The sequence below is a fragment of the Lampetra fluviatilis genome, chromosome 17 (genome assembly GCF_964198595.1).
Source record: "Lampetra fluviatilis chromosome 17, kcLamFluv1.1, whole genome shotgun sequence".
Classification (NCBI taxonomy): domain Eukaryota; kingdom Metazoa; phylum Chordata; class Hyperoartia; order Petromyzontiformes; family Petromyzontidae; genus Lampetra; species Lampetra fluviatilis.
In genome coordinates this window covers 6,091,112-6,106,570 of record NC_136291.1, presented here as the reverse complement: position 1 = coordinate 6,106,570, position 15,459 = coordinate 6,091,112, and the positions used below count along the sequence as shown (strand labels likewise).

The following is a 15,459-nucleotide window of genomic DNA, read 5'->3' as shown; positions in this document are numbered from 1 at the left end:
AGCCGCCGCCGCTGCTACGAGGATGACGGAATGAGAGGTGGATTGACAGGTCGAGGAGCAAACTTCCACCCCGGAGATTGCGCAGCGGTGCGATCATCTCGTTTGCAGGAGCTTGCTAAATCGAATGGCCGTCATCCAGCAGTGGACAGCGATTAAACAAACGCCAGGATCACAACAACAACAACCGCCATTCGCCACTAAGTGGCGGTGACGTCACCACGACGCTTGTGCCAGGCCATGTGCACCTTGAGGCCACGTGAAGTGTCGAACGCCCGCTGGCAGGAGGTCACGGGGCAGACCCAGCAGGTGCCACGGGTCGACTGACTGAGATGACCGAGATGACTGGCTGATGCACCACCTGTGCCCCCTACTGTGTCAACGGGATCACGCAACTACAGACAGCAGCAAGCATCGCCATCCGCCTACCCACCACCACCTCATGTTCTTCTGTTTGGGTCTCCCCGCACGTGTTGCTCCCACCACGTGGCTTCCTTGTCACGTGGTGCGGACTGCGTGACCCCCCCCCCCACCGGGCTGCGTGACCCCCCGGGCAACCGTGCAGCAGGAGTCGCGATGTCGCCCGGCTGCCGCTTCTTTCGTCCTCGCGGGCTCCTCGCGGGCTCCTCGTCGTCTCTCTCCTCCTTCGCCACCTCCAGATGCTTCGCCCCCTTCACCTCGTTCTCCTCGTCCACGCCCGGTCGCTCGCTCACGGCTGTAGCCGCAGCGAGGAGGCGCCCGGGCCTAGGCCTGGACGTCTTCCGCGGGCCCCCCGCCCTCGCCTGGATTACCAGCCGGGGACCCTGCGGTGGCGGCGGCGGCGGCGCCGGCGATGTCGCCGCCCCGTCCCGTGGATTTCGCACGGCCGAGCTGCGGTTAAACTACGACCTGAGGCAGGTGGACCTGACCTCGACGGAGAGCCGCAAGTTCCACTTTGACACGCACGCCATGGTGCGTCTCTTGGAGAGCAATGGTACGCGGTGGGGTGGTGGTCAAAGTGGTGAAGGTTGTGCTGGTCCCGAAGGTGGTGTCGTGTCTGTGGTCTCTGGAGGCGAAGACGCTTTCGGAGACAAGAGCCAAGGGTTGATGGAACACGTGGAGATTTGGTGGTTGCCGGCAGTGGGCCAGTGAACCCGTCTGTGCGGACGCTCGTCTTGTGGCCAAATCACGCGGAATGCGCCTCATCTCGGGGGTTAAGCCTGGTCAGTGTTTCGTTAGATGGCCATGAACAACCAGGTTCTCGGGAGTGACGGGGTTACGTGTTTGGTAAGAAGATGGTAATGCACACCAATAATTACACTACTTCTGCGGCTTAGTTCCACACCTTTAACCACTGCGCACTGACCAGCGTGGTGAAGTATGGTCACATAATCCTCACGACCCGCACAGTGTGAGGAGACCCTCGTCCACCAGTTGGTGAATTGTGGCTTCGTTACCATCGGTATTTCTCTGCTGCTCCCCTGTCATTGTTACCATCTCACACTGATGTCATTCATACATTTCCAATATGACTAGAGCGTCTATACGATAGGTACACGTGTGTTTTAGATGCTCTTCACACAAGCTCACAGTGTACTCACTCGCCACAGTCCATTCTCAATCCACTGCTGTCCGCCTGTCTTATAATCACTTCATAACATCACCAAACATGAGCCTTCAACATGCGCCAACCCTTGTTCTTCAATGTCCTCTGACCCGCCCGTACTGGACATGTGTAAAGAAAAGAGCTTCATAGCTTATCGGATTCAATTTAGGATAAATCAAAATTCTGATTCTTTGGTTGGTCCCCACAATTCATTTCTGGTGAATTCCCAATGTGGGTCTGTCCATAGCTAGGTTGCCGCAGCCACGCTGGGATTAACCGCCTTGTGCATGCCCTTCTGGGCCGGCACCATACAGTGACATCCCAATGTCACTACACAGGCAACAGCATACAAACCCCCCGACCTGCGCAATAACAAGCATCTAACATCAACATAATAAGACCATGGGAACCTCATTTGCCAGTGAAATTATGATAATTGGTTTTTTTACCCTTATATCTGGCAACAAAACTGACACCTTTTTTACAAGGAGTCATGTTTGCATAGACCGCAATACTTGCAGTCATAATACAAACAAAAGACATAACTCTGATAATGTGCACTGTCCTTGAAGTTGATTGGTCCACACCCGAGACAGCTTTCCTTAGAGCCTAGTCTCACATGGGTTGGACCAGATGATGCCAAAAGGCGCACTTGAAGTTGATTGGTCCACACCCGAGACAGCTTTCCTTAGAGCCTAGTCTCACATGGGTTGGACCAGATGCGCCTTTTGGCGTCATCTGGTCCAACCCATCTGGTCCAACCCGTGTGAGACTAGGACCAGATGCGCCTTTTGGCGTCATCTGGTCCAACCCATGTGAGACTAGGCTCTAAGGAAAGCTGTCTCGGGTGTGGACCAATCAACTTCAAGGACGGTGCACATTATCAGAGTTATGTCTTTTGTTTGTATTATGACTGCAGGTATTGCGGTCTATGCAAACATGACTCCTTGTAAAAAAGGTGTCAGTTTTGTTGCCAGATATAAGGGTAAAAAAACCAATTATCAACATAATAAGAGTTATAACGTACTGCACAATGCACCCTTTGACAAAATAACACGTTCAGGGATCTTATTAAATACACACTCTGTTCCAAGTGTTAGCAATTTGCTGTTTTATCATGACTCGCATTAAGTAGCTGCTTTTAAAGAAAATCGACCTAGTTGAAAGAAGGAATGGGCTGAAGCCATAAAATACCGTGTGCATCTTACTCTCCGCACATCTTGACAAGAGGTTTTATTTGGTCCGTACTGGCAGCTGTAATATTGATCAGAAACATGGACATTAGCAAAAATGTAACAGAAGACCGTGCAGAGATGCATGCCCAGAATTACACTGAGAAAGGAGTGCATGGATCAAAAAGCAAATGCAAATCAGAGACATTGTATTAATTCTTGAGAAAAGTGGGCTTTGACAGGACACATCGCTCGCAGGGATGATGGCCATTGGACGAGACTAACCATGGTACAGCAGCCAAAAGTACAGAATACCTCAAAGTGGACAGCCATAGCAAAGATGGAGTGATGATATCAGTTCGTGGTGGGAGTTATTTTTATCCCGGTTGATAAGCACAGGCCCAGTGGCCAAAAACTCCAGAGCCTTGAGCCACAAATAGCACTATTGAAGGGTTCATAGACATGGTTATGTAATTCTTGAATTGAGCAAGGCTATAGGAACTTGGGAAAAGAGATGATGAGAAGGATGAGATGGTGCAAGGTGGCTTTTAGGACTGAGCCTGGCAGATAATGATGCTTACAGAACTGTGGTAATATTTCATACTGCGAAAGGCTCCGTCCCGCCATGAGCCCGTAGGCATATTCCACTGTCGCCGTCCCATTTGCTTCGCCGACAGGGTTCACCACGGGGCAGGCGGAGGTGTTGGTCGCTGCCCTCGTCAAGATCCTCAGCGCCAACATGGAGGCCGTGTACCGTGAAATGGTCACCAAATCCCAGCAGGTGAGGCCAGTGTCAGGAGGGAAGGGAGGGCCCGCATGAGATAACAGCACGGATAATGCAAATCGTATTTAAATTTGGGACGGGATTATCATAGTTTGCATAATAATTGGGGTGAACACGTAGACTTTTTTGGTTTGTTTTTAAGTCCTTGGTCATTGCAGTCACAAATGAAAAGCAGCTAATAATAGAATCGATGCACTTAAAGGCACAAGTTGACAGGGAAATCTAATATTGCAATTTTTTTCGTAAGCACCGTTAATCCACACATGGACAATTGAGAGTTAACTGTAGGTGTCTTGATAGCTGTGCCGTGTGAGCTTTCTTCGCTCTGATTCTTGTGTTCCCTTTGGGCACTCCACAGGCAAACATGCTCGACAAAATAAATTAGCCTTGCATCTCACCGAGATTATTATTTTCAATAGTTTTCGAGACTCGGTGATTTAAATATTGCTTTGAACTTTGGGTGTCACTGAGTCACCTGATTCTCTGACCCTTGACCTGGATTCTGCTCACCACAGGAGATCATGCTACAGCAGGTGATGGCGCATCTGGCCGCTGTCAAGAAGGACATGATCATTCTGGAGAAGAGTGAATTCTCGGCCCTGCGAAACGACAATGAGGTGCTTGTGCCGTCCCGCGACAAACGGAATGAGCGACTGTTTTGTGTTATAGTTGTCATTTGCTACTCTTTTATCCCGATTGTCTTTATCGGCACCGTGCCGTAAGACAAAGTATTCATTCAGATTTCTTGTTACGACAGTACATGTACCAAATTTTAAATGATAAATCCAGTACCTCGATGTCTGAAAAGGAATAATTGTCATGTTCTTGATTCATAAAGTTGTATTGTAAAAGTATTATTTTTCTGACACCAGCCCCAAAATGTTCCCTGTTTGTGCAGAAGATGAAAATAGAGCTGATTCATCTGAAGAAACATTTTGAGGTGAGGCCAGCATTTTTTACTCATTGAGTAAAAAAGAAAATACATGCAAAAAAAACAGCATTTACATCATCCATTGCCACACTGTGGTTCTGCACTCCTACGTCTTTGCTCCCCACCTTCACCAACCGGCGCTGGCCAGTGTGATGAAGTGAAATAGCTCCCACGATCCACATGATGTATGGGGGCCCCCATCCTGTTGACAAAAAGCACCGCACGTGCCAACAAAATCATTTGTTAAACGTGCACGGCAAACACCAGATTTTGGGTGCATTACGGGACAGTGTACCGTCATGAAACCTGGCAGCCCCTTCTTATATTTGACCACCTGAGATACAAATGACATTAAGAAGGGGGGGAAATACAATTTTACTTCACAATTTAAGAGACTATTCTCAAACGCCCTGTGCTGTGGTTCAGCTTAACATTACAGCTGTCCCCTCTTGCTATTCTCGCTCTCCTAGGAACCAACCAACCAATCACACGGCCTCGTGCTGCACTGCCAGTAGGTCGCTGCTGATTGGCTGGTTGGTTCCCCGAAGGTGAGGGGGTGGTGAGTGAAGGAGAGGGGGCTTCGGCTGACCTGACGTCTAACTTTCGTGATCTATGTGCTTAAGTATAAGCCCATTGAGAAAAAGTCTCATTTGCTCAATTAACGTTTTACTTTCAATTGAAATTCAAACAAATGCCTCATTGGGCAATTCATGATATGTATTTTAGAGTAAAAAAAAAACACAATGGCCAAATCACACAGAATGCACCCAATCTCTCTTGTAATTGAAGCAGGTTTGGGTACGGATAGTGCTTTATTCAATGGGTGGTGACCCCCAGTGCACAGTAGGTTGTTGTAAGCTACACAGAACAGTGCAGACAAATCCATTGTATTACTGTGCTTCTATGACCCCCCACGTCTCTGCTGCACACCTTCACTCAACCCACACTGACTGAACGGGAGACCGATGACGGACTGGCTGGACTGCAATAAAATGTACTTGTGTCCGCGAAAGCGCTGTACTTCTCTCACGTCGCCATTGTGAGGATGAAGTTATGACCGGCAACTCCCATCCCTTTCAGGATGAATTCCTCAAAGTGAAATCGGATGCCAAGCTCGACATGAACCTGGAGAAAAGCCGCGTGAAGGAAATGGTAAAGAGGGAACGACAACATTGTGCCTCTCGCTGCGTTCATTCGCGTCTCCGTGGGCCTCGTGTGTCTGCGTGCCCTGCCTGTTCGCTTTGTTGGTGTAAACTTCATTATTGAAACACCCTTGATGTTCCCTTTGGGTTATGCGTGTATTTCTCCTACACCCCTGTTGACAGTTTTCTGACCAGGAAAAGAAACTCCTGGAGATGAGGACGGAAATTGTGGAACTGGTGAGTCCCTTAAAATCATTCGCTCTGGCTGCCCCGAAGGTCACCACCGACATAATCAGCTGTTGCACAATCGATTGTCGGATAAAGATTTCACCATGCCGATTATAAATAAGCTGGAAATAAATTGTTATATTACCCATTGAACGCGCTTTTCTTCCTGTGTCGCAACTTAAAGCATAGAACCTTGCCGACCTTAATTGTGTTGATATTTTGCGTAACTGACAGCGCGTGCATTATAAGCGTTGTAGATTGTGAAGCTGCAATGGTTAGAATGCTTACGGCAGGAGAAGCCAGCTGTGCTTGTATCTGTATTGGTGCGCTTTGATTCGGAAGTCACCCAACAACCTTCCCCACACCAGTGTTAATGGAAGCATATGTTGCTTATATCAAAAACAGCTTATCTCAGGTGTGTTTATATCCACGTGTCATTTATATGCAGCTTCATTTTTCCCGATTTGATGATTATTATTGCAAAATCAGTTTCATTCAGCTTTTCAAATGTATTTCACATTTTTATTGGATTAATTTTGCACGTTGCAGTACAGTACTTCGAGTATGACAAAAAAAATCTTAAAATTTCTATATCAAGAGTTCACTCAACATATGCTGTCATATCGTGTAAAAAAAAAAAACATCTTGGCAATGTCGTACCCCCGACGAGCCCCCTGTCCTGGGTGACACTGATGGACGAGCGGACGATGAGGTGTCCCCGACGATGTGAGCCCGACGTTGACTCGGTGATGACCTCGTGCGCTGCAGCATGCGGAGGAGGACCGAGCGCTCACCAAGACCAACAACCGCATCGACACGGAGATCGCCGGCCTCAAGACCATACTGGAGTCCAACAAGCTGGACACCATCAAGTACCTCGCAGGTACCACGGCTACGCCTGGAGCCAAGCGACGCTCCGTGAGGGGCGGCGTCAGTAGCCGATAGCAGTGTGGGATTGGGCAGGACGCTGCTTCGGTACAACGGATGACGGTCCGGTGGGAGAGACTAACAGCTTTTTTGCTTTTATTGTAACAAAACGCGAGCCCGGTACAGCATGCCACGCGGCTCACACAACCGGGTGTCACAATTCACGGAGGGCAGTCCCGACACAACTGAACTATATCAAGGAGGGGAGGTAGAAGGTGGGGAAAGAGGCCTGCTGCCCCAACCAAGTGAGGGACACCACGTCGGGGAGAAGATGAAAATGTAAATGAGGAGGGGATAACTGGGGAGGGGGGAGTATAACCAACCTAATGAGGGAAACCTGGGGTAGGGTGGCAATAGGGGGAGAGGGAAGAGATGTGGGCAGAAAGAGGGAGGGGCCCGACACCAACTGTTGATTGTTGGCCAAAGTGGAGGGGAAGGGTCCAAGGTGATGTTGACTTTGAGACGGAGCGATGACATTGGCTCGTGTCCAGTTGCCGGGTGGATTGTGATTGTTGCGTTGTGGGACTGAGGATGGCAGCGACTTGGGCGGGTCTTCATTCAGCAGTGGATTGATCACGGCTGATGATGATTCTTGTTGGTGATCTAGTATTGTGTCGTGAGTTATGAAATGTATATTATGAATGTATATTTTACTTTTGGTCATTACAAAACCATGGTGGAGCTGTGGTTTAGCGCACAGCGCGATGAGCCCGGTCACCTCGGTTCGATTCCCTGACATGGCTCGCATCAGTGGAGAGAGTGATATCTGAACCGGTTCTGGACATCCACTTCATTAACTTTCTCTGACCAACATAGTGAAGTTCGGTCAAACGACCCCCATAGCTGGCATGGCTTGAGGAGGTCTTCATTGAGCAGTGGATTGACCAAGGGCCGTATATTACGTTGTATATGCAGCCCAGCCTGGACCATTACAGCGTAGGTTTACTGCGTAGCTCCCCAATGTGTTTTCGGGTTGTGCCGCGTGTTGTTCGGCACGACGTCCGACGTTTACTCCACGTGCTGAGAGCCTCCTCCAGGTACTCAAAACTGAAATTAAACGACCGCAGCAGTTGAACTCACCGCGTTGCTTTGATGTCTTCTCTTCCACGCAGCATCTGTGTTTACGTGTCTGACCATCGCCCTCGGATTCTACCGACTCTGGTCCTGATTCGCCCGAGCCGCTCGGGGCGAGGAGAAGTCCCTGGGGGCGGGTGAGCGAGTGAGTTGTTGACTCTGGAAGAAACGGGTTTTGGAACCTTGGAAGAATTGCAGCTCCTTGGACGTGCGTGACCCGAGCAGATTTCCAGTTAGCAGTGCATGTGCCGTTTGCTTGATATCCGTCGCTTTAGCACACCGCTTAGAGCAGCAGGTGGAATATCGGGGCCAAGTTGTTGTCTTCGGAGTCCGTAGAGACAACTCTCAAGCACGGTGACGTGTGCTCAGACTGGGCCTGGAGTGGTGTAAGAGAAGTCTGCCTTCTCTCGGTACATTTCCGTGAGTTTCGCCCGAGCCTCTGCTGCCCCAGCGGCGTTGTTAAGCAATGGGTGTCCTTTTCTACTTGTTTACTCAAAAGATGAGCGTCTGTACATGTATAGCCCCTTTTGTCAAGACACTGTTGGGTGATAATCTCCCCCACGCCATGCCGGTTGCGGGGGTTATTTTACCATGCTTCACCACGCTGGTCAGTGCAGGTTGGTGAAAATAAGTCCTCATTAATTTCAACATATTTTGATGGAGAGACGAGAGGAGTGTGAGAGTGTGTGTAGCCTCAAATCAACTGTAAATCAGGGCATTAGAAACTTGTGCTGCCACGTTGTCTAATCCAGACCTAAGCTTCATGCTGCCACGGTTAATTAATTTTATTTTAACGCATTGAGTACCAGTCGCATATTGACTCGGGGACCATTTTTAAGGATACTAGCCGGGATTTCTCGACATTTTTTGCATTGGCTATACCAAGACAGCGACCTGCCATTGTTAAAAGGCCCTATACTGGCATGTGAATTGCACTCATTGTTTCTGCAGTTTAAATGTATTCTGATCATTTGTCAATGGGGAGGGTGAGGAGGGATGAGGAGGTGTAGTGATGAGGACATGAGGTGGTGTGCGGATGTTGGTGCCATCTTGCCGTTGTGGTGATGGTCGCCGTGATGTGGCGATGCTACGATATCGTAATGATATAAGGTCCACAATTATCGCAATGTCATTTTTGCTAAATATCATGAAATCGTGATTATTGTTGCTTATATTTCAAAAATATGTTATTTCCTGACAAAATATGAAATAACAATTCAAATTTCACTAATTCTAGATATATAGCTATTATCCATTAAATTAGTGGTTTGTAAAAATTTTTCCAGTTTGATGGATGTCATCATTTTCAGACAGCATGTACGTTATAGATTTAAAATTTGCAATAATTAAAAGACTTATGGCGGGCTCATGTTAAGTGAACTGCAGTATAACTTTTCTTAAGTGCTCCATATTATTCATCAACATTCATCAAAGCATTAAAGATTGAATAAAAATGCTAAATACACCAAGTTATGGGAAAATTATCTCGTGATAATCATATCGTCAGAAAATATATCGCCGCAACCATAGTGGTGAGTAGGAGGCCGAGTATGTTAGTTAAGTCCCAAGGTCAGAATTGCGCGAGTGAGAATGCGCGAGCTTTATCAATCCTTGCAAACGAGACGTGGGCATCATTACACCTTCACTTGCCCGTATCAGCTGTGAGACATTTCTTGCTGAAACGACAGAAAAGTCACTGTATCAGCTTGCCTTCTGAATCTCGAATACCTACCACAGCAGCAAGTACATGAACTTTGCTGCTCATGTGCTTTTTCGTGTTGACTTGCAATCGGCGCTATCGCGCTTTTATGATATCATCTTTCATATACAGTATTCTCAGAATTCTACTGCACCACAGGCATTGATTTGACTGAAAATATCTTCTTGCAGAGTGCAATTTGTAGGTGCCGGCTCATCGCCGTGGCTGCCATCCTGCTGCCTGTCTGTGGGGAGTGGTGGTGTAGTGGTTAGCGCGCTGCGCTATGAACCTGGCCACCCGAGTTCGATTCCCGCTCATGGCCAACACCAGTGACGATTTTTTGAACCGATCTTGGGCCTCCCCTAGGTCGACTCAGCCTCAAAATGAGTACCTAGTGCAGTGTGTAGAAAACATCGCCACTTGGGAGACAAAGGCGATCGGGCGTGGTGCCGGCCACCCACACTCCCTCATGTGCTGTGTCGGCCTTCATAGGTTCTCGCTAACAGCACTTCCCCAACAGTCTGTTAAGGCTATACGGGGGAGCTTTGTCTTGTCTTTGTTGTCTGTGTTTCCTCCGCGATTGTGAGATTCAATTTGTTTGAAGGACACAACAGGAAACGACAACAATATTAAAAGATGTGCAAGAAAGTTAGACGCACACCAAGCTTGTGGCCCGGTTGTTGATACAAATGCCTACGACTTGCGTTAGCGACTCGCTGCACAAATGTTGTGCGCTATATAAACCGGACTTATTCCATTATAAAAATCTGGTTACGTATTTAACCCAACTGGCACTCACAATTTTTATTATAAAATACAAGGAAAAGTGTGTCTTATCTGGAGAATATGGTAAAAATGTGTAATTTGCATAAAATCATTTGGCTTATTGAAATGTACATAATCATTTAAGCGTTACTGTTAATGTCTGAAGAAAGGTGTATGAGGGCGGGTGTGTTTTTTATGTAATGTGTGTGTTATAATTATGATTCCCATCATGCATTACTGCCACCCTCTTGCTCCGTACGACTGCCTCTCTCTCAACTTGGACTAAGTCTGTATTGATGTGCATAGTCAGCGTGACCTCTGCACGTCTCCTAAGCCAGGCTTAAGGCATGGAATCAGGGGGTGGGGGGGGAAACTGGTAGTGGTGCAGACTGTGTCTTTGGGATCCCGTTCTAGAACCCCTTCCATTGAATGCCCTTTACTTGAAGGAGGTGTGCCCCGTATAGTGCATATCAAGTTTAAGCGGCGCTTAATACCAGAGGTGTGGACTCGAGTCATGTGACTTGGACTCGAGTCAGACTCGAGTCATGAATTTGATGACTTGCGACTCGACTTGGACTTGCATAACAATGACTTTGTCCCACCTATGAGATGTGGACTCGAGTCATGTGACTTGGACTCGAGTCAGACTCGAGTCATGAATTTGATGACTTGCGACTCGACTTGGACTTGCATAACAATGACTTTGTCCCACCTCTGCTTAATACACACACCACCATTCATGACTCGTGAAGCTACGTCACTTGTGGACCACCAGTGGAGTGCCGATTTGAGCTACGTTCTCCACTACCCTACTAATTTCCATATGAATGTAGTCGCTAATCAGCCACACAGCTGTAACAGAAGCTGTATAATGGTGAACTTGTTCCTGTCTCTTCATTACAGTTATATCCAGTCGCAGTGGCGGAGCTATCCGGTGTTGCAAGTGGTGCAACTGGGTTACGAAGAGGTGGGCGAGGTGGGAAACTAGACGGGGGGGAGGGTTCATTTCATTCCTTGCACCAGGGCCAATGCTAACCAGACGACGCTACTGGTCCAGTAATTGTGATCGCACACCCGTGGACAATTGTAAAACCCCAACTGTGCCTTGATTTTAATGATTGGCAAGAGCATGAAACCAGACCAAAGTATTTGCGCCGCATACTTCCCAATAGGACATTCTGACTGTTGAGGCTTAATGTGCGAAAAGTTGATTGTGTGTTCTGGCTATAAATGAAATTGAATTAAATCTGGGACGATTTCAGTGCAGTTGCCATCAAGTGTCGGGTCGTGACATTTACAAGCTTGCGGTAAAACGGATGAACTGAGGATGCTGCGACATGAACTTTTGAGATGATAAAATAAATCGGATTTGATTAATCGCACATCTTTTTCACTGGTTTTATTTATTTTACTGCTGTGCCGTGTTAAGTATAGTTATTTTGAGAATTTGAATTTTTCCCCCTCTCGAGTACTCGAATCGAGGTGTGCACCTGTGACACTCACCCAGAATGCACCCCAACTTGTCAGATCGGAGAAGCTAAGCAAGGTCGAGCCTGGATAGTGCTTGGATGAGTAACAACCACACAAAAACAGATGTTATAGGCTGCTTCAGAACTACGTTGTCAGCAGCAGAGCACCATGGAGTACTTCAACCGCACTGACCATCACAGTAATATCAAATGAATGACCTGCTTGCCATGGGAGAGGCTTTCAACAATGTACATGTACACACTGAACTTGCAGCTCCTACTAATGTCCACAAAATAATAATTAGCGTTGGTGAGAATATTAATTTAACAAAATGGATGAGCCTTTATATCTGTCTCTACATGAAAAGTAAGAATTTCTTACGCAAACCCATCGGCCACAACCCGGAAGCCCTTCACTTCAGCAGCATTGATTCAGCACAAGCAAACTCTGGAGCGGTTTCAACATACAGCGTCTCATCAGCAGTGCGGCTTGCTTGAATCAATGATGGTGAACTGCCAGATGTTTATATCGGCAAGGACGCTTGACTTACGATAGAGACGGGCAGAGAAACACGTGGAAAAACGGAACTGGACAGAGACGCAGGGAGATGCACAAGTGTTAACACTGAGCCACCCTGCCACGCACGTGAGCACGTGTCGTCCTACACCGGCGGATCTTAACCTGGGGTGCACGCACAACCTGGGGTGCACGCACCCCCTGGGGGATGCGAGATGCCTCTTCCTGAGAACCAAAGGCATGCAGGCTGCAGAAAAGGTTCAGAACCACTGTTCGAGACTGTCACTGCACGGATTCGCCACGTGTGGATTCACAATTGTGTGCTGGCACTGGAGATGCACACAAGTGATTCACGATTTTTTTGCACGAACTACTCGGTACTCGGTAACGTGATTGTGTCATATGTCAAGTTTGGAGCAGTTGCGAGGGAAGAAGCAAGACAACATTTTGACTTGTGGTGGGTGGCACGTCTTCCGACATTCGACACCTCGCGTGGTCCCGAAAGCGCACCTAGCCTGGCACAAGCACCGTGGTGGAATGACCTTCCCCCCCCCACCAACACAAAAGTGGCACATTTGGCAGCCGTTGTTGTGACCTGACCCCGGCGTGCGCGCCGTGGTCGAAACCGCGTGGGCGTGAGACGCAACGGTCTGGGTAAAATTTTACTTAAAGCTTTCGTGACTGAAGGAATTAATATTCTTTGTTTATTTTTATTTTCTCCGCCTGATGACGACCGCTTGCGTTGCGATCGAAACGTCGTGAGTTTTCTTTATTTTATACCTACGCGACTTTACAAAAATAACCAAAGAGTGTGGATTCCTGCAGTCACGAAAACGTCAAATCAAGAAAAGACATCTTCACCCCCCTCGTTGGCACCCGGCAGAGGGCGGCAGGGAGACACGTCCGGGACGTGGGGGGGGTCTCCTCGTTCGTTTCAGTTTTTCAAGTTTCATTCATTAGGTATAGCCCTGTGAGCCATACGGCTCTTGAATCGGGTGCAACCGCAACAAACAAAAAACATGAACAAGAAAACATCTTAAAGTGACTATGCGCAAACATAAAAATCCAGGGAAAAACTGCAAAGTCTTCCAGAAAAAAACACCGTACACCTACGCTGTGTGCAAAAATCACAGTGGAATGCAAGTCAAACAACAACAACAACCACAAGACAACTTAGATTAAAGCCATCATTCTCACTCCGTCGTGCACGCATCGATCCATTTGCGGCCCCCTTTTTAATTCATTCCCCCGGCTCATTCGTTCGAAGCGAACGATTCGTTCGGGGTGGTTACAGGACGTTGGAAGTGGTGGTGGTGAGGAAAGACAACAAACTAAACACAACCAGCGGTTCTCAAGAGATGAGCCCTCAATGTGGATTGTTACTGGATGGAACCTCCTGGTTACACCAGCCCACAGGGGATTATTGTGTCCGTCCGTCGTGCATCCAAAAATGGGAGGGGTGGGGCTGGGTGGGGGGTGGGAGGGGTGGGGCTGGGTGGGGAGGGGCTGGGTGGGGAGGGGCTGGGTGGGGTGGGGAGGGTGGGGCTGGGTGGGGGGTGGGAGGGGTGGGTCTGGGTGGGGAGGGGCTGGGTGGGGTGGGTGGGGCTGGGTGGGGGGTGGGAGGGGTGGGTCTGGGTGGGGAGGGGCTGGGTGGGGAGGGTGGGTCTGGGTGGGGAGGGTGGGGAGGGGCTGGGTGGGGAGGGTCGGGAGAGGGAGGGTGGGGAGGGGCTGGGTGGGGAGGGTGAGGAGGGGCTGTGTGGGGAGGGTGGGGAGGGGCTGGATGGGGAGGGGCTGGGTGGGGACGGTGGGGCTGGGTGGGAGGGGTGGGGCTGGGTGGGGAGGGGCTGGTCACCCCGTGGTGCCCTTATAAAACTTAACGTTTAACCTAATCACGCCGGCTTGTGCCCGCCCTCACAGTCGGGCATATTTGCGGAATACACCACGCCGCCGTTGACCCTGGCCATTGACCGAGCAACCCAACGTTCCTACCAGCTCCCTCCGCAGGAATGTTTTTTAAAAAGGTGCGTCGCCTCTCCACCAGTGGCTGCCTAATATCGGAATGAAGAGCCAGCCGCGGGAGGGCATCTGAAAGCGTGCGATGTTTGTTAGCGTCTTTGTTCGATGGCTGAGCCAAAGGGCGCTGCTCCGAGGATGACCTGAGTTCTTTGGGTGACGATGATGGTGGTGGTTTATGCTCCTTGACACATAGTTGTCAACCCATCACGGTTTAATCCGCATTCTTGTACAGGGAAATTTAGTTTTTAGGTCCATACGGCGTACAGCCGTTTCAATGCAACAACAAAAACATAACTTTGTGTTTCTCCCTTGTGATGGGACTTTGTAGAATGAACGTTGAGATTTATAAGGGCCTGAATTGGTGTGTAATAAAGTAGGGCCACTGCTAAGGGGTTGACGGGTCGTGTTGACGAGATGTCGTTGTTGTGTACTGGCGCGCCACGATCCAAATGTGAAAAACGACACCGAAAATGATCCGACTGAAATTGCACATAGCAGCAACCATCGCACCCCTCCACCTCATACGGGCAAGTGACTGGCAGGGTCTAATGCCCGTTTTGCAGAACCCAGGGTTGCTGAGCCACTTGGCGCCCTCACAGGGGCAGCTGATGGGGGGTTGATTTGAGACGTTCATTATCACTTTCGTACACCCCCCCACCCACCCGATTGCAAAAATAAAATGTTGGCAGGACCCTCCTGAAACATTGAGGCCCTTCTTGACCAAACTTTCAACAACAACAATCAACAACAATAACAATCAACAACAACAATAAACAACAATAACAATCAACAACATCCCCAGCACAGAATCCTGAAGCCCAAGCAACAGCGTGGCCCAGCCCCCGCTGCATCAGCTGTGCGGTGACGTCAGCCGCAAATGATCGCGCTCTGATTGGCTGCGCGCACGTCGTCGAGCTCCACCCCCTCTCCGCCGATTCGTCGATCTCCGTGCTGCTGATTGGCCCCCTAGTCCAGGCGGGGCCGTAAACTTGTAGCCAATAGGAGGCCCTTTTCCCCGACTGTTGCTAAGCGCTCCGCCCAACTCGGTCTCAACGTCTGCGCGCCCAAGGCGGCCATCTTACTTAGGGAGGTCTGCGGAAACGGTACTTGCTGCGCCGCGTCACGGGCATGCAGTGGACTCGGGGGAACGGCG

At 49.1% G+C, this 15,459-nt stretch overlaps 1 protein-coding gene across 4 annotated transcripts; it reads left to right on the top strand.

Moving 5' to 3' along the window:
* The first annotated feature begins 488 nt into the window (after nucleotides 1–488).
* On the top strand, nucleotides 489–11,679 carry LOC144936876 (mitochondrial calcium uniporter regulator 1-like). Of its 4 annotated transcripts, none has more exons than XR_013637501.1 (9): nucleotides 489–970; nucleotides 3,432–3,535; nucleotides 4,054–4,155; nucleotides 4,437–4,478; nucleotides 5,550–5,621; nucleotides 5,795–5,848; nucleotides 6,608–6,722; nucleotides 7,879–7,985; nucleotides 11,208–11,679. XR_013637501.1 is itself a non-coding variant. In XM_078864071.1 (9 exons), exons 1-8 carry the CDS (start codon nucleotides 574–576, stop codon nucleotides 7,932–7,934), a joined length of 942 nt encoding a protein of 313 aa, XP_078720197.1. In that variant the 5' UTR covers nucleotides 491–573; the 3' UTR covers nucleotides 7,935–7,977; nucleotides 11,208–11,679. The 4 variants fall into 4 exon arrangements, 3 of the variants coding, with proteins under 3 accessions (XP_078720196.1, XP_078720197.1, XP_078720198.1); XM_078864071.1 differs by having other exon boundaries at nucleotides 491–970; nucleotides 7,879–7,977; XM_078864070.1 differs by lacking the exon at nucleotides 11,208–11,679 and having other exon boundaries at nucleotides 7,879–11,201.
* Nucleotides 11,680–15,459: the final 3,780 nt, after the last annotated feature.

What these genes read in the sequence shown, in the direction of transcription:
- LOC144936876 (XM_078864071.1), top strand. Translation starts at nt 574, where the DNA reads ATGTCGCCCGGCTGCCGCTTCTTTCGTCCTCGCGGGCTCCTCGCGGGC. An exon ending in CCCTGCGAAACGACAATGAG is followed by an intron (nt 4,156 to 4,436) that starts GTGCTTGTGCCG and finishes CTGTTTGTGCAG; the next exon opens with AAGATGAAAATAGAGCTGAT. An exon ending in ATCTGAAGAAACATTTTGAG is followed by an intron (nt 4,479 to 5,549) that starts GTGAGGCCAGCA and finishes CATCCCTTTCAG; the next exon opens with GATGAATTCCTCAAAGTGAA.